General features: G+C 40.8%; 1 protein-coding gene across 3 annotated transcripts; it reads left to right on the top strand.

Moving 5' to 3' along the window:
- Positions 1 to 1,139: 1,139 nt before the first annotated feature.
- Positions 1,140 to 18,826, top strand: LOC126922615 (LHFPL tetraspan subfamily member 2 protein-like). 3 transcript variants are annotated; one of them, XM_050735405.1, is made up of 6 exons: positions 1,140 to 1,358; positions 17,076 to 17,252; positions 17,487 to 17,762; positions 17,846 to 17,959; positions 18,268 to 18,430; positions 18,509 to 18,826. In XM_050735405.1, the coding sequence occupies exons 2-5, from the start codon at positions 17,126 to 17,128 to the stop codon at positions 18,408 to 18,410; spliced, it is 660 nt and encodes a 219-aa protein (XP_050591362.1). In that variant the 5' UTR covers positions 1,140 to 1,358; positions 17,076 to 17,125; the 3' UTR covers positions 18,411 to 18,430; positions 18,509 to 18,826. The 3 variants fall into 3 exon arrangements, with proteins under 3 accessions (XP_050591362.1, XP_050591361.1, XP_050591360.1); XM_050735404.1 differs by adding an exon at positions 16,799 to 16,973 and having other exon boundaries at positions 18,268 to 18,826; XM_050735403.1 differs by having other exon boundaries at positions 18,268 to 18,826.
- Positions 18,827 to 18,833: the final 7 nt, after the last annotated feature.

Below are 18,833 nucleotides of genomic sequence, written 5' to 3'. Positions count from 1 at the left end.
TTGAACAAGAAAAATTATTTGTTAATGAAATCAAGTTTATACCGCGTTTTAGAAATATTAAGATCGATATGGTAAAATCCTAAAATATATAGAGCGAAACGATATTCAAATTTAGAAAATTATTCAATGTAAAAACGCTGGATTACTTTCTATAGTAAAAACGATATTACGATCAACACAGAATGGATCATATATCATCGTGCAGTGTATTTCGTCTATCGAAGCATTTTGTCTCAATATTTAACCATAAAATATCACGCTATAGTTAAGTGTTTTGTTTATTATTCTCCGGACGACGAAACATTACACCAGGCGGTAAATCCATAAATGCTGGCGCCTTTAAGCCCCATAAGGCTATAGAATACCCTCTCATAAACCATCCACCCCATGATGGTTGTAATCGGACGCCAAAAGGATGCCACGGCGACACCCTCGGTGGATGGAAAACGATGAAAAGCCGCGTGGACGAAAGTATCGAGCGATTTCTGGTAGCGCGATGTAATGGGAACTACGGAAAGCGGCACTGACATCATGCTTAACGGCCTGTATCACGATTTTATGGGATTAGGTTCGTAAACGCCAGGCTTTCGTTAAAAGGGTGATCACGATAATATCTTGTACTCGTTTCGAAATATGCACAGGATATTAATCACGAGAAATGCTCCTTTGTCATTAACAGTCCTCGTTAATTACAACTGCTTATCAAATTGTCCCACTTTTTTTTATCTATCGTGCGATGCAAGTTATTAAATTTGCAGAATTCTATCGTTCGTGAATATCAAGACGCTTGGATTCCAAGGATCGATAGAAAATCTACATCGTTTTTACAATATCGTCTCCACTAACGTAAATCAAGCGGGTTCAGCTTACGACTAGGAAGATTCAAAGATGGTTTAAAATCGAAGTGTTATTACCTAAAGATTCACAGAATCTGTTCATTCTTATCACGAGCCTGTTCGTCGTAGATACAAGAACTGCGGATCGTAGAAAATCCGCTAGAATTTCACTGCCTTTCGACGGTATATTTCCCCGAACCTTGCAACGAGTAGCGTAATAAAGTAAATAACACGAGGAGGCCCCGCGTCCCACCAGCAAACAGGTCTGCGTTCACGATCGCCACGCGTTATAGCGGCGATCGCGAGCCGCCTCGGGTTCAGTTCAGCTCGGCGCTTTGACCGCGCAGCTCCGTGTCCAGGAAAAAAGCGTCGGCTACGCGAGGCCTTTGACAGGAGAAACGGCCGCTTGACAGTTCCGTTCTCGACCACGAATAGCCACTGACTAATAACTATTTCCTCTAGTAACCAAGTGCGAACGTTCGTCATTATCGAGCTTTACGTTCGGCAGGAAACGGATCGGAGGTGAGTGAAATTGCCGTGAGATTTATTTGTTTGGATTTTCGTTTCATTGAAATTCACGCGACTTTGCATAGCCGGGGACAACAAAAGTGGATGATACGTGTCCGGTAATTGAATATTTATTCCTTTTACACTCTGTTGGAGCTGAATTATCGAGAGAAGCGAACAATAGAACGAGCGAGTCCTTTGCGATGCAAAACGGACCCATTGATAGTCGGATCTCGAATGACACGCGATCCCTTAAAGCCAAATGCAATTGATTTTACTTTGGACGCGAAACAATTGATACAGCCCCTCAGCCAACTTGGAAATGCTTCAACTATTTCCACACGGGATTTCATTTAATACAATTGTTATTTTAATTTGATACGATATGAAACTGTTCAAATATTTGCCATAGGAAAACGATAGGAAGCTAGCTTATATGTGTATTTGCATACTTATATATGTGTACATACTTGTTTCATAGACAAAATTGATAGCAGAACCGGCATATAAATAAGTATATACATCTTATATCAAAATTGAACTCAGGATAATAATAATAAAATGAAATTGTAATAAGAACTTAATAATCTTTCGAACAAGTTTGATTCTTTGATTCGCATAATCCGACTCTAACCTGGCTGTATAGGAAATCTCGGTTTGGTTCCTGAATTGAATCCTCGCGATTAATAAATTTACGATGGGATAAAATATAATACGTTTTTTGAACTTGTAACTAGGTAAATTCGGCTCCTTGATGTTACATCGTGATAAATAACGAATACAAGATAACATATTGAAATACAATGCGAACACTATCGACGATACGGATGACTCTTAGAAGATGTGCTCGAATGCGATTTGCGTGGACTGCGTCTAAGACTGCTACGTGTCTTGAGGTTGTTCTGCAGGTTTTGTAGATAATAGGGTCGTGGATGAGTGAGTAATCTATCTTTTTCTTTGACTTATACCTTAGACAGTCAAACGGTCTTACAATCGAGCCTCTCCAAAGATAAATTGATCGACTCTGCTTCTTATCGCTTATTTAATTTCGTTATGTAAATACTCGATTGATATTCGACTCTCAAGAAACAAATATTCAGTTGGGCAAGTTCATTCATCGCGAAAAGATGACACAAGTAATAGTGAATTGTGGCGTAAATCTAAAAAGCAGAACGTTCGTAACATCGCTTTTCTATACGTTTCTGATCATTTCCTTCATTTCATTACATAAATACACGATCGATATTCGATTCTCAAGAAACCAATAAGTTTAATTCCGCAAGCTCCACGAGTCTGAACGTGCCACGAGTAAATAGTAAATTCCAACGTAAATTAAAAATAAGAAACAGCGTTTATAACATCACTTCCCTGTACTTTCCTGATCGATGTGGCTTCTGAAGGGTTCAATTAAAACAAGCACAGCCCTCTGAAATTAAAATATTCAAATGACACGAACAATTTCAACGATATTCTGTTACTTGTCCCTAATGTTTTCTTTAACGAGTCGTTGCGTCTCTTTAATGGGATCAATTAGGTACCGGAAGCGAAGGATAGAGCGCAGAGAGCGGTGCAGGCGCGTGGAAGCTGTGCAATCTTTGAATTTGCCAAGTGTGGAAGCGCGAAGTTCACCGAACGCGATGTTAATGTATCTATTCCTCCGTTTCTCTCTTTCTACCACACACGTGAACCAGCTCTGGCCAATTGCATTAATTTACGACTGTTTACATCATGAGGCATTAGGGTGTGCCATAAAGCCAGACCTACCACCATGAATTATGCATCGTAGGGTGGTTTCGGCTCTTCCCTCCCGTTCTTTTTTGCTCTATCGAGCGCAACAGCTTCACGACGCGACGAAATCATTATCCTGATCGTAATTTCACAGAAAAAAAGGAAGAAAGGATCACGATCGAAAAGCGCTTTTAATTTTTCAAATTACGTATTCGACGTGTAGTCGTTCGAGTGTCGTTTTTCTTAATGAATTTATTTTGAGGAACAGCGGACCGTTAAATTGAGACGAATTACGCTTAAACGAAAGCGACAGGACAACGATTAATTAATCGCCTCGGTCATTCGTTTTTTGCCCGTCTGCGGCTGCGTCCCCCTGTTTCTCAAGTTCAATTTTTTTAAATCACCATAGCGGAACGGTTAAATTACTTCGCAAGCAGTTGGACGGTGCGTTCGACTGTCAGTGAAACGAGATAGCGAGGATGTTTCGCGTAACAGTAGTGTCAAATACCGCACAGAAACCTGTGTAATCTTTTTCGTTAAAGTGCAGTTTCTTCGCGTCGGATCCTTCTTGGCTCGATACCGCCGCCTTTCCGGCAAAGATTCCAGTCTCTTGCTTTTAAATCTTCAGCGTCTCGATGCCTTTGTTTGCTCATAAAATTCTAGTTTCCTAGCTTCAAATCTTGTTCGATTCGATAATTCTAATTTTTTACAAAACTACAATTTGCTTATCGAGGAACAAAATGCGTCGCGGGTCTCGGAACTCAAATTATGGTTTCTTCGGTCCAGATATTCGTTGTTTCGATAGATTCACCTTTTCAAAAAAGATTACCATATGCTCCACGTTTATGCTTATCGAAAGAAGGAAAGTATCACGAAGATCTCAGCGAACGTCTGTGCTGGTGTTTCCGTTTAGCAGACGGCGTGCCATCGTGATAGTAAACCTCGAAATTCAAAGATCTGCTTACGATCTGGTAAACCACGGGGATTCTGGACCACGAGGACCGTGTCTCTCGACCATACTGTACTGCAATTGGCTATGACAGTTATTACGTGCTGAACGAAACAGTCCGCAAAGGTATTTCTACGATGTAATAACGCCTCCTCCGAGACAGGGACATGTTCTCACAAAGATACAGTCTTTGCCATTCGATTTGCTAGATCGTCGAATTCGTAAACGCGCAAAATGCTGGAATTCTCAGCTGCAAGCCCGCTAAACGAAGTTATCTCTAGGAAGAAACGAATGATATCATACGTGCACCAAACCCTAGTAGTCGTTGCCTGTTATCAAAAGATTGAAATTATTATTAACATGGGAATTTCTTTGTAAAGAACGAGACGTCCCGATAAACCGCAAAAACGTGTGACAGAAATTTTTCCTCGTGCAAGCTTTCCGTCTAAATTCTTCCCCATTAAAAACACCTCGATTCGATACAACTCGATACAATTTGTAATAAATGTCTGCTTCCTTAACATGGTCCTAATAATCTTCCACTATTGGATAAACTTTGTTGACTGGTATCAGCTTGAAACTCGGAACAAACGATATTCCACATGCGTCAATTTAATTACTATCTAATTAGGATGTCCGAAAAGTTTCTTTCGTTTTATGAGGCACAACGTTTTTCGTTTTATATTATTTTATTTTGTTCCGCCGAGACAAACACCGCGACATTTCACAGACTTGGTTTCACGTTTGTACGAAGGAGCACTGTTGTAAAAAACACGTTTGCGAGAGGAAGACACTTTTCGGACAACCTAACTGTCCCGTGGCAACGAACTAACATCAAAATTTCGCAAAATGAGACGCTGGGATAGAGGATAACGACGATAGGAATTCCCCTGGAAGCTAATTCTCGATGAGAGCACGCTGCATAATCTTCTGTACCATTAAGAGCACGAAACGATATCGAACCGTTAGAACGATCGGCAGAGCTGTTGCGAAAGCTCACGAAAGGGACTCGTTACCGAATCCGTTTTCGCTGTCACGATATGAATCGTAGGACAAATATGGTCGATGGCATAAAGTATGCTCGACGTACTCTTGGCCGTGGTCTAGCCATTAAAGCTTCCCAATAAGGCAGCTTTTACGCACGCACGTGAATACAGGCGAACGCATGGACGCCGTTTAGACAGAATCGAGGCTCCTTCTCGCGTGGGAAGCGATAGTATTTCGATATTACCCTCGCAAGCGTGGACACGCGTGTCTCAACAGTTTCAACGTTGATACACGCTCGAGTGTACGTGCTCGCGCGTTTATTCGAACCGGCTTCTGTGAGTACACAGAGATGCGTCATCGATATATATACATATAGGAAGAAAATATGTACTCTGGTCATCAATCGTGTATCGTCGTATACGTGTGGTTAAATATACGGCTCGTTTGCAAATTGCATTTCACGCGCCTCCCAATCAAACTCTGATGGTATTCGCGTCTTGAGAGAGGAACGACCAGTGCAACGTTTTCAGCAGTGCCACACGGTATAATGATTTAATAACGAAACTACCGAAACGATTTGTAATTTTTCGTAGAAGATTTACAGGTTTACAGAGGGTGTCTCATTTTAATCGACACGAGGAAGGTTATTGTCAAAAGAGTTTTGAAATAAAACTTATTTCGTTTCGGAGGAAACATCTTGCGATGGTCACAAGTTTTATCTATGTAGAGATTTCAAGGTGATCTGTAGTTTTCTTAAATGGAACTATACGTTTTCTTTTTATACGATGCAGTTCTGAATTCTCTACGGAAAGGTATCGAAGTGTCTGTATCTGAAAACGCCTAATCTAAAAGATAACTCAATGTGAATTCTATGGAATCGAGTGGCACTACGTTATCTTTCCTCGTCTTTCGTACGATAAGTTTTACAAGATTAAAGACAGAATATCTTCCGAACTAATCATGCTCCTTGATACTTCTTTGTAGAAGAAATTAAAAGATACATCGAGTGCTATATAAAATATGTGTATAGTTCCATTTGAAGAAACAAAGGTTACTTCGGGACCCTCAAAACACGTTCACCTAGATAAGATTTCTCACCGTGGCGGAAAACTCTTCCTCCAAGCAAACTAAGTTTCTCTTTGAAACGCTTTTCCGAATGATGCATAGTTCGCAAGATATTTGCGCGCGACGATTAAAACGAGACACCCTGTACACAGAGTGTAGCAAGTTCAAACGATCGAGCTTCACCAAAACACGTTGCACGAGTAGAAAGAAGAAAAAGATGAAACGTGAACATATGCCCTCAAACGTCTTATTACACCGAAAAGAAAGTTGATTTATGCGTCCATTTCAAAATGCCGTCCCCTTTTCGAGCGTAAGCTTCGCATCGTACGGAAATTGAGTTTGTCGTTCTCCGAATTTCATGCTTATCTTGCTTCGGATCAACGAATGCGCGCCATCAATCCTTTCTATTAGTTCTTGTCGCCAATCGACTCTTGTACGATACACAATCGCTTTCACTGTTCCCTGCGGATAAAAATCCGTAATGTTGCAAGATCTGGCGATCTCGCGGACCAAATAATAACGCGCCCTCTCCGACCAATTCGCCTTTCGTGATAATGTTGGTCCATTGCTTTCAGGTTTCATATTTCTGCTATAACGTTTTTGCTAAGAGTTGATGAGATCAACAACAATTTCTGTTTTATATTATTTTATTGAATTAGCTATGATCCATTTCGTTCTATTTCTATTATTACGTTCGTGCATAATTCGATAAATTAATATAAACGAAGAAACATTGTGCGTCTATTATTTGTTTATAAAACGAAAGAAACATTTCGCCCAACCTAGTACAACACTTACGTTTATATAATATCATTTTCTCATCTATAGTCGTGGAACGTACCGGTGAAGTTTAGCCGTTTAAACTTGGGACACTGTGTAGATTTGATCGAGCGAGCACCGGTATTTAACTCGAATTCAAGGTACGTAGCGTTTTTAGAAATACTAGAAGCTATATATTGAATTTAACAGTAGCGATACTGAAGCGATTCGAACGAGGAATCGTGATTTTTCGTAAGAATTTTACGGATTGATATATACGTAGGTTCGCGTTGCTGACAGCTTCTTCGATGATATACCAATGAGATACCAAACATGGCCACATCTCAATGGTTTTAAATTACACGTATGGATACAGAGACACACGACACATCAGCTGAGGTTTCTCCAATGAAGATGATATCACTCTGCTTGAATGAATTTGAGTTAAGTACACGTATAAGCATGGATGCGCGACACACGAGCTGAGACAGCTGTCTTTCTATTTCATTGAGTCTTAAATATTTCTCATCCCCGTTTCCGATTTACTTAACGAGCGAGCGAACCAAAAACAGCCAACAGTCGTCGGATCTCGTCGTCGCGTTCGTAGCTCTTTGGATATCTTCGGCCTTTGCAACGCTCGATCCATAAAATGCGCGGAATATACAGCGGATAGTAAAATCGTACGAAATACTGAAAAGAAACGTTTCAAGGCGATCTATAATTCGATAATATCTATGAAAATACGACGTTCGTTTCTGGCTATGTAATTCTAGCGTTAGGTGGATTTTATTCGAATAATTGAGAAATTTATGGCAAGTCGGATGGTTCGAGGGATCGGTAGACGCATCGCTGATCGTCGCCACCAGTACGTTAAGAAATTTTATAGCGGCTTTAAAATAGAGTAATATGGTTGAAAATAGAGTAACGAGACGCGGAAAATAATTGCAAGCGGCGCAACATCCTGCAGCTCTTTGTAAGTACACGCTTCAAAGCGTGAATCGAATCGCGTCTTCGTACGCGAGCTCGCTTTGAACTGGCAGGCTTGACTACATTACGGCCACGCTTGCCTGTAAATTCACCTTTTCTTTCTTCCTTCTTTTTCTTTTTTTTTCCCCTCCAAGAGGAGGGCTCTGGCCGCTTTTTTTCCTGGTACGTACCTAACAGAGGAATGCGGGCGACTCGTGTCCGAGGAGGAGCTGCACGAACAAAGGGGAGTACCCCGATTTCTGTCGGCAGATAACGCGTTGTCGTTCTCGGTCTTAAACTGGGTCACACGCAAATGGATTTTCATGATAATTCTTAATTAACGCTCGTGACGATACGTCAATTAGGTCGCTAATTGATTAACACGATAAATCAGTCGTCTGGTTGATAATACCGACGTTTATCGTTAACCTTCGATCTGGCCAATTTTCTTCACGTTTTCTTGCAAGAATTTCCAATAAAGTTTGCTCAAGTTGCTTTCTAATGATAAATTCAGGAAAAAGAAAGTCAATATACATCCCTGTTCCAAAGTGCCCGAGTCGTCGTCACCAGACTCTTTATGGGAATTCCTATTCTTACCATCACGATTTTTCTTCTTACCTGATTAATCAATTTCTCAATTGTTGTTAATATGAGAATTTACGTAGAGTGAAACGAACGAAAGAAATAACAACGAACGTTCAATTTTAAACTAAATTTTGAAACCGGTTGTTTAACCGGACCTGGTAAGGTTAGTGTTAAACAAACAGAATCAAAGGAGAAATTTGCTTCATCTGTAACTTGGATATTCTACTGGTTTTTATCGTACCATATGCATTTTCTGCACTCTGCGGCTTTCCATTCTCTGTCGATGCATAAATATCGCAGACTGGTTAATATGTAGCTCTTATTCAAGCTTCAAAATTACAAAGAGTTAAAGGTTAACTATTAAAAGATCATTAATCTCTATATATTCTACCCGACAAAGCAGGCTGATGTACGCTACAACAATTAGATCGCTGTTATAAGTAGTTCCATTGGATGAACCAAACAGATAGGCTTGATAGATTGGTACGTTATTCGTACGGGCTTTCGATGAAGATTCGCTCTAAAACAAAGATTAAAAGAACAATGTACAAACATAAAACTGTGTGTGTGTTGTAAGATCAAAGTCCAGGTTTCCGTAGTTTCCAGACCTGACGAAGTCGAAGATTCGAGTTTCGTGAACTTAAGTCCGGCCCCTGAATTATGCGTTCTTTTCGTTGAGAAGTCTCTTTGAAAGACTCTGGCGATAAGAATATTTGAATTTGTTCGAAGCTCTCATCCAGAACGTTGTTCGAACAACGAGAAACCGAGAGTGATCCTGAGGCTCGTCGGGGACTCTGCTCGTGGCTCTGTTCGTGGTGATGGCAACGCGCGTGCAAGTCGTTCGAAAAGCGAATGCACGGTGCATTCTAATCTTCCAACCGGCTGCTCTGATGCAAGCAGCGTTGTTGGCGGCTTCTACCGAGAAAACGAGCCCCCGTGGCAATCTCAACGATCTGGAATGGATTCGTAATCGCTCGTTAATGCGTTTCCAGGGAATCAGAAGCTATACGAAGGTCCAAAGAAAGGTACCTTGGGGACAGAACTTGCGTTTCCTTCCGATAGTTTCCTACTCCTCGTTTATATATATATATATATATATATGCATTCCTCTATAAGAAAAAAAAATGAAAGAAGAAGAAAGGGAAGAAGAATTTAAAGCATCTGTCGGTTTTTAAATATTTCGATGCACACAGTGAGGTTTATCACGCGATTCGTTTAGATTTATCTAGAGTTCCCCGAGTTCATAGCACTTTGCGCAGACGGGTTTATCGCGATCTTCAGGAAATGCCCACTTGCGACTTCCACCGAGGCAAGCTGTGATTATTGCGCGCCTATTGCAATTTAATAAATTATATTACTCAGAGAGATGCATTTAAGTATAACGCAGACGAGCGAATTTTGCCGCCAGTTTCAGCAGTTCGTTAGATCGTACGGAGAAATTCACGAACTTACTTACGGTAGATAAAAATTAACGCGCGCCGACTGCCGTCTCAGTATGCTCGTATAATACGAAAGAGAGCGAGCGATCATGCTTTTTATTAACCCCTTAATTTTATCCTACAAGTACGCGATTTAATATTCCATTTTCAAGAAACAAATATCTACTTGCGTGAGATCATTCGTCGTTGCAAAGATGCGACGAGCTGTGCGCTCTTGTTATTTGATTATACTCCGTGGGAGGTACTCGAAACGACCACTTTGCGTTTCAACGCAAGCCTGTGGACGTCTTGGGATTTACACGACCTATACATTCGATACACGACTGTCACACACGTTAATAACGACGAAGTCCATTTATTTTGTCTCCACGTGCGCACCGTTTCCTGTTCCTGCACGGCGTATTCACGCTGTAACAACGTGCAGGAAAAAAATCGCTCGAGAATGAAAATCTAGCCTCGCTATACTAAATACGTTGTCCCTCGAAAAATAATAATAGAAACAAAAAAAAAAAAAAAAAAAGAATAAGTGGAAGAATCACAAGAAGGAGTAGATCGATAAAAAGTGACGAGTTGGTCGGTGAATCGGACGTTGCGAAATTCGTTGTGACAAGTCATTCGTCATTTTTGGCGTTCGTGTTCCTTCGCGGCGCATTAAGATTCCGAAACGTAGCTATAGCCCGCGCGTGTATGCCAACGACTTTCGCGGACGCGTGTGCGGCTCGCACGCAGTCCCATTTGTACCAACAGTACCAACACGTATCCAGAAATCAATTTATATTTATGATGTATCGAGGCTCGATGACACAGCGACTGGCTATGCTGGTCTCGAACCAGCCGGGGCTAGCAGGAACAAATGGGAAGAGAGGAGGGAAGAAGGAAGGGCAGGAAAGATGGGAACTGGGTGCGAGAGGGAATGAAAAGCGTCAGCCGCGAGAAAAATAGACGCATGAGCAGCATCTTTATTCTAACATCTTTTACTGGACGTGTTACCAACATTCTAAGCGAACCTTCCGCGTGTTGCGAGCAGCAAGTTAATGGAAACTCGATCGAAAGGGAAACAGAAAATCAAACGAAGCTTTTCTGTAGAAATATGTATACGATTGGTATCTCAGATCCTTCAGCGGTTGATAACTTTTGGATGGTTTAGAGAAACGAGAATTTGTTTGATCGCAAACGTGAAACGTATCAAATATCGTTAGTTACGCGTGTATTATATTTATATACCATGTTAATATTCGTAAAATCGTACGACGAGAGTAAGAAAGAAATGGAATACGAAACGTTACATTAACATTGGGATTTAATCCGAATTTATTGAAACTTTGATACGAAGTTCGAAATTCCTGTTTAGTTATGTATATTTTCTTTCTGTGAATTTACATTGGAGCGTCTTAATCTAAGAAATCGCTGGTTATCTAAATATTTTGTGTTATAAACTCTGCGAAGCACGTGTTCTTCAGAAATATCTTCTAATTTTTATACACATCCTCAAACATCTTTCAAACTTTGCCAATACGGTAGTATCTTGTCATAGGGCTAAGCATGTTTCATTTGCATTCTATTTGTCTTGCACACGTCTGGCCATGTCACTGGATTAATTTCAAATCTACCTGTGTTTCCACCAACCGCGACGGACAACGACGATCGATATCGATGAAAAATCGAGTGGAATAAAAGCTCCAAAAGAATTCCAGGTATCGATATCCACGAAGAGGACAGCGTGGCCAGGGAGACGCGTAGTCGGAGCGCGCGATCGGCGATTATCTTAATTGCCGGGCCTAGCTAGATGCGCTGGAAATCACCGTTAAGTTGGTCGTCTTGCTCGTGGTACCTTAATTATCCTGGCGGTCGTTCCACTGGAAAGGCGCCTAGCATCGAACTGTTATCACGGTGCCGTCGTAAATAGGATTTCGCCTCGGAAGTAATATCGTCGACTCCGTGTCGACTTCCTGCTGATCGTACTGATACGCGTCGATCATTGATCTTTAACCCTTTACATTCGGCAAAACGAATTGCTCGAACATCCGGTAACCATAGCACGCGTGAATGGCCAGCGTGTGAATTATGCAACGACTCTTTTGGTTCGATGTAATCGAATTGAAATCAATAGAAGTCAATGAGAAAGGGAGGACAGTGGTTGGACGAGGTTTCGAGATTAATGACGATTAATTTAGTCGAATAGTGGAAGAATACCGATGAGAACGTTACAATACAGGCAACACTTCGTACTTTGTTTCTTTTTATTTTTAAAAAACGATACATCGGACGTGGAATGCCGTAGCCTTTTCGAAAGAGATTCATGGTAATAGGCGTGGCTGTTCCAGGAACGCAAATCGTTCTACGGAACTGTAAATCTGCCCGTGAACAAAAGGGAATTCAGCTTGGCAATCCGCTATCGACGAAACCTTGAATTAAAAATCGACGAAATGGAAGAGGGAACGCGCGAAACATGTACAGTGTACGGTAATGAGCGAACGTGAACGTATACCCTTTAAGGCAGAATTACCTTTTTACAATTCCATCAAACGACTTGATTTTATTTTAGCAATAGTTTACTAGACAGCGCGCGAACAAATTTCTGGAAAAATTGCAGTTGATCGAAATCGCGAAGAAAATAGCAAACGTCGCTTTTTACAACAATGAAAATCTAATCACAACCTTCGTGATTTTCGGCGACCTAAAATCTGTGTACAGATTCTTACATCTGTCCATATCAATTAATTCAGCATGTATGTGACTAAATCTACAAAGTGCGCTGTTCAAATTTTCATCACAGGCTCAGACAGAAAAGTTGCAAAAGTGACCTTTACTTCTTTCTTCGAGATTCCGACCAATTACACTTTTACTACAATTTTTTCCCATATCATCTAGTAAACTAAACCTTCTAACTTCTCAAAAAGTAAAGTCGTCTGGTTCAGTTTTAAAAAAATTGCTCTGTTTTAAAGGGTGTGTGTTCAGTTTTGCTCAGGACACACAATCGGTTCGTCGTTCTATGTGTACTGCATATATCGAAACATGATCTCTGCGTAGGTTCCATTTCTCTGGTTGTGTTCACAAAAATATAACCTTGCATGAACACGTGCAATCTATCTTATAGCACATTCCACTGAATCTTCAAGAATGAATAAAACATCTCTTCGATGGACTAAAATCGATACTCCATTTTACATTCTGTTTGAGGCGAAGAAATTGTCGAATCGTGAACGTAGACCAGAATATCCGGAATACGATTTTTGGAGAAAATACAGCGAGGCTTCGCGGAATCGTCTCTCCGAAATATTTAATCGAACGCGATCGGCTGAAATCACGATAAATTACTGTTGGATAAAATCGACAGTGTGCATGCCAGGAGGAGGCAGGTAAAAGAAAAAGATGAAACGAGAGGAAGCAGAAGAAGAGGAGAACGAAGAAGAGGGAGAAGAAGAAGGTGAGCCTGGGAGGATCTGTCGATGGAAAGAGGGGACGAAAACAAGAGAGTGGAGAAGTAAGGGAGCACCTGTCCAACAGCTGCCTTGCAGATGGTCTACGTCGTCGCTGGATTATGCAACGTGTAGGTGTCTCGTGTTTCTGTAATCGAACGTTCGATTGTTTCAGATTTCACAGAAGTTGTTAACGTGTTAATCTCTCAATGGATTTCACATGGTAAACTATAAAACAGCGAGTAATGTTTGACGATGGAAGATGTTTGCGACGAGTTCACGATTTATGATTACACGCGAGAAAGTAGAAGATAGGAAAGACGCAGAAGATTCGTATTTCTTACAAGGATGTTTTTAAAAATAGAAGATTATAGATTCCGCCGGTTTCTCGTGGATAAAGAATGCTCGTAAAGCAACGTCCACGGGCCGGAAACGTGTGATTTGAATTTACGAGTGTTAAGTTCGCACTGGCCGTCGACTTACGCCTTTCTGATAACGAGCTGCCGGACAGAGGACCCATTGCTGGATGACTAATGGTCGGAGCCTCTCGTCCAGGGCCACGAGCAGAGAGAAAAGGAAAGATATCGCATTCCGTGATGCGCGAGGCGAGGAAGAAGCTCACCAATGTTGCGGAAATCTTATTCATCTCTACTAATTCATCACTTTGCTTTACCTGAGTAAACTGAAATTGAACTGAGACTTCTAACGTTGTTTCCCCTGGTAATTCTATGGAATTTTAACACGTTCGCGATCACAGACTATGGAAGCAAATGTTCACTATAGATCACGTTTCGTTTCTTGTACCTTTGTATAATATATTCGATAATTCTTCTCGATATTCGACATTTCATCATTTTTCCTTGGATCTATCAACGTGTTCGAGAGATTCACGTTACAACTCGCTTGTAAAACTTACGTAACACGTATCTTTATGTATTTTACGTTAACTTCTGGTACGTCAATTTCTTGTTCATCTTGTATATCAACTAACTTGAAATACCATACATCGTACATAGCTATGTGAGATCAAGTCGGAGCATAGAACTAAATGTAAATTAATCGTGAAGCACGTGTGCCTGGTTAGCGAACGTGTTATAATTCGATGAGAAACCTGGCTGGTCGATCGACTAGAATTTCGTTCCACCTAGCCCAATACTTTAACCCGATCCTTTCCAACGAATTAAACATCGAAAATTAATTCAGCAAAGGGGACTCGCGTCGAGACAATGGAGCCCTACTGCATTCGCTAAAGGCGTGGCAACCCACAACAATGAACGCAACGATTAAAGTGGAAAAAAAGAAAATAAAAATAAGAGAAGTTGTCGGTCGAACGACTGGCGGTCTACATGCAAGCTCTGATCGGTTTTATCTCGTCCGTCCTTCTCCGAACTTCGAATGGCTGCAAGCCAAACCGCGGTTTATTAATGTCACGTGGCGGATGCTAAACATTTTCAACATCATAACAGCAGATACCTAATAACGAAAGAAGGAGAGGTTGTATTAATGCCACATGTTTTTTACAACTACGGCAGATGTTCGATGTTGAAACAAGTTGGAGCAATGCCGCTGCTCCGTGAGGTCACGAGTTTCTATGCCGCGGTGAATCAACGTGTTTCCGGTGTTAGGGATTCATTAAATCCGACGCGAAACTCGAAGACAGTATAAATACAAACAGCGATTAAGGGGCGATCCTAAGTAAACCCGGCCTCTTGAGTGCTTTTAGAGGAGGTCGCGCGCAAGAAATGATAAAAATAAAACTGGCAGATGTACAGCGTGAAACGAATTTAATTAAACATCGCTGCTTCCCCACGTTACTCCACAGGGCGATGCAACGCAATTATTACTCGGCGTCTCTTCCCTTTCGCTATTTGTCCTCTTCAAACTGTTATTCTATCGATGTAGATGTATAAATATCACCTGTTTTCATTTTTACGACAGAAAAATCTGCGTTATTTGTTCTATTTCTCAATGCGAAGATCGCGAATCATTACAAATCGTATCTTTACTCGTGGAAGAAAAAGATCATAAAAATTCATTACGTCGCTGCTAAATCCTAGAATTCTCTCCTTATATGGTTTTAGAATTATGTATGCGCGTTGTTGCTCGCTTCTCAAAATTCTGTGCCTTCCGACGCAGGAATAAAAGAATAGCCCGGAGAATGGAGTCAACCAAGAGATCCTTTTCCATACGAAGAACACGTCACATCGTGGCCTACTGATTCGCCACGTTGCGGCTACATCAAAGAGAATCGCTCATATGGCGCTGAGGAATGAAAGCGATTAAGTTTGCGGGTTTAAAGGGGATCAAAAATCTCGAGGGTCGCGGAGAACGGCATACGTTCAACAACGAAGGGCCACCGCCCACTAAATCATCCGCAGGTCCCAAACTTAGGTCGATTTAAAGTTAGAAAGCAAAATAGGTCAGTTCTGAGGGAGGGGCAGGTTTCCAATCGATCTTTCTAGCCTTGGTTCTTGGTCACATTAAAACACGAAAAGCCTTCGTCGAGTAGAATCAGATTTTCAAACAAATTCAAATGTATTCATAGAGCGAAGAAAAATTGCTTCGCCCTTTACCATGAAAATTTTTCTTCGTAATATCGGATATTCCGTACCGATTTTATGACGTAGTTTTAATACCATACTTTGGCAAGTAGCACATTTTTAATGTAATTTTGTTTCATACATTTCCAATTAGTGTTTCTTATTGGCCATAATCAATCATGCAGTGTCTTACGTAAATCTTCTTGGTCTTCGAAGTTGAGATCACCGGTTTTAAATCTTACAAATTATTTCCCGACAGTTTTATTACAAAGATTTCTTTTTTCTAACGACAGATCCAACGAGAAACATTTGAAATAGGATGTGCCGGAAGAGTTGTCAAGCGGCCGTCAAACTGAAACAAACCGAGAATTCCAATATAACGATGCCGTGGTAGCTCGAAGAAACCTCTTCTTGCCCTTTTCTCCGATCGAAGTCGATTCGAATCAGCGCGCGAACATGCTCGTCGTTTTACGAGGGGTCGGAAGAAAAGGATGCTTTGTTGGGCGGGCACGGCTTTACGATTCTCACGAAATCAGAATAAAAAATCGGAACCGGTAACGCGAGAGAAAAGAAACGAGAAGAAGATGTGTATGGCTAAGCTTACGACTCTTCGCTTTTAATGCCGGGCTGTTCTTTGGTTCGCGGGAAAAGGGCCATACGTAACGTTTCCCCGAAATATATGTGAGTGGCATTTATTCTTGCGCAGTTGCCTGAAAGTCTTTGGGCCTGATCGCCGAATCGTTGACCCCTGATGCCAATTGAATCGCGATAAGCATGATATAACCTTGCCTTATAACACGATCGACTTTGATCCAATTTGCACCAAGTGCGCTCACAGTGTTGGATCGTCACACAAGTAACGCGGTCGATGACATGTGGATGGTAGATAAAAATTAAAAATTACATGTTAGAAATTGATCAGCGATGAATCTCCTTATTTCTTTACAATTCTTCATCTTTTTCTATTAAGCTTCTTATTCTAATTTGTATAAAACATTGGTAGTATAACTATTTCCAGTGCTTTAACTCTGAGAAGAGCCGCATTACCCATGGGATCACTTAACAATTGATATTGTCCAACTATGAAGAATTGCAGTCGCTATAAATACACAGGCGCTCAAAATTCTGACGTTGTATTTAGCAGGATGTATTTTAATTATGAACCGTGATGTTGAAGACCGATGGCTGAACGGGTAGAAGCTTATGTCGTTATGTCTTGTCATGAATTGGTTCTTTTAATAAATATTGCCTTTCTTCATGGGTCAGTATAATTCTAAGAGGGAAAAATGTTGCAGGAGGAGATTAGAGCTCGAAGGATGGCATAGATCCACAATTGAACGGCAGCATGTGCTATGTGATAGTCACTAGTCGTAGTTTGCTGTGGACGCTCCTGTCCCTGGTGGCGTTAATGGCAGTTTTATCGGGGCTCATCACTCCAAAATGGCTCATTGGACCTCAGATAAAAGACACGAGTAACTATTTTCTCTTATTTAATCCGTACGTCGTTAGTATACGGCCCAAGGGTGGGATATGTTCAACGAAGTTCTTAACGTTGGTTGGAATATTAATGACTCGTGTCTACTTCGATGAGACCACATCACCTTCTCGTTGATATTTCTTGTACAATTTATCCATCATTCGTTCGTTCCTAAACAGAGAACTATATTAGACGAAGGATTGAAGTCTTTTTTTCTTTTGATTGTTAGAGAATGGAACGGAGTTTTACGCGCCAACAGTCGGAATTTTCAATCGTTGCATCAGGCTACACGGAAAGAAGACTCACTGTGCAAATTTCAACTTGGATGGCTTCGCCACAGATTCCACCGTATTTCCAGACTGCTGGAAAGCTTCTTACTTCTTCCTGTCCCTTGGTTTGGCGATTATGTCGATGACAGTGGTGGCAGCTTTGGTTGGCTGCTGCATGCAAAGCATCGGCAGAAAGAGCATCTTCAATCTGGCTGGTGTTGCGCAGGTTATTGCTGGTAATATTTCAACATGACACTTCAATTTTGCAACAGCTTATCACTCTCTAAGTTTCTAATGCTACTTCGCTTCTTGCCAACAGGAATATTTTATTTGCTGGGGATGATTTTGTATCCCGCCGGCTGGGGCGCAGAAAGGGTTCAAAGGATCTGTGGATCGGAAGCTAACGCTTTCTACCTCGCTGAATGCTCTCTAGGTAGTAAAAATGTACAATTATTTACATTCTCAAGACACTTAGACGGTTATGCGGGCAATCAAGATGCTGTAGATTAAATCCTTTGCATAAAACTCGACTTAAAAAGATTCATGGATTTTGCCTTTGTAATTGTTGCTCACACTAAGCAACATTGAGAGATTTAAAATGAAAACAACAATAAAATATAAGAGCAACATAAATCAAGAAATAAAATGAAACGAATAGAACAGAATAGGGGACGTTTCCTATTTCAATTGCTTAATTAATTTATTGTCAAGCAAAAGGGTAAAGAACGTTTTATGTTCCAGGTTGGGCTTTCTATAGCGCCGTGATAGGGGTTGGATTGACGTTTGTTTGTGCGGTAATAAGCGGCCAAGCAGAAAAGTCCACAGCCAGTGATAAAGTTCAGGACAAGATGAACGAGGGCAAAACGTTGATCTGCCTCGCGTGAAACTAGAAAAACTGGGGAATGTACGTCATTGATATTTTGGGAATATTCATATTATCTTTGCCAAAAGAGCAACGATAAAGTAAACGAAACGTTGGCAGGTGCGACAAGAGAATAGAAGGGAATTTATCGTGGGACCAAATCAAGTTCAAGGTCAGTGATCTTTGTTAGGGGGTCGTTGAACTTTTGCTCCATCCAATATATATGTACTTATCACAGAAATGAATCTGTTCTGTGCCAATTTTTCCCCAGATTTTCATCTCTATAGCATTATGATTGTTTTAAGAGAAGTACGGTTCAGCTTACTACAGCCGATTTCTATACAAATAAATGTATATGAAACAGATATTCGTAAGAAATAAGATATAAGAGAAGAATAATATTGTATAAGGAAGAAATAAATCAAGGATGTTGTTGAATACTTGT

This window comes from Bombus affinis, chromosome 12, assembly GCF_024516045.1.
Source record: "Bombus affinis isolate iyBomAffi1 chromosome 12, iyBomAffi1.2, whole genome shotgun sequence".
Lineage (NCBI taxonomy): Eukaryota > Metazoa > Arthropoda > Insecta > Hymenoptera > Apidae > Bombus > Bombus affinis.
Note: the sequence above shows the minus strand (reverse complement) of the source record. Positions and strands in the feature narration are given on the sequence as shown.

Bases quoted from the DNA above. Each gene is read 5' to 3' on its own strand.
- LOC126922615 (XM_050735405.1), top strand. From the start codon at position 17,126: ATGTGCTATGTGATAGTCACTAGTCGTAGTTTGCTGTGGACGCTCCTG. The intron at 17,763-17,845 runs GTAATATTTCAA...TCTTGCCAACAG, and splicing joins TGTTGCGCAGGTTATTGCTG to GAATATTTTATTTGCTGGGG. The intron at 17,960-18,267 runs GTAGTAAAAATG...TTTATGTTCCAG, and splicing joins CCTCGCTGAATGCTCTCTAG to GTTGGGCTTTCTATAGCGCC.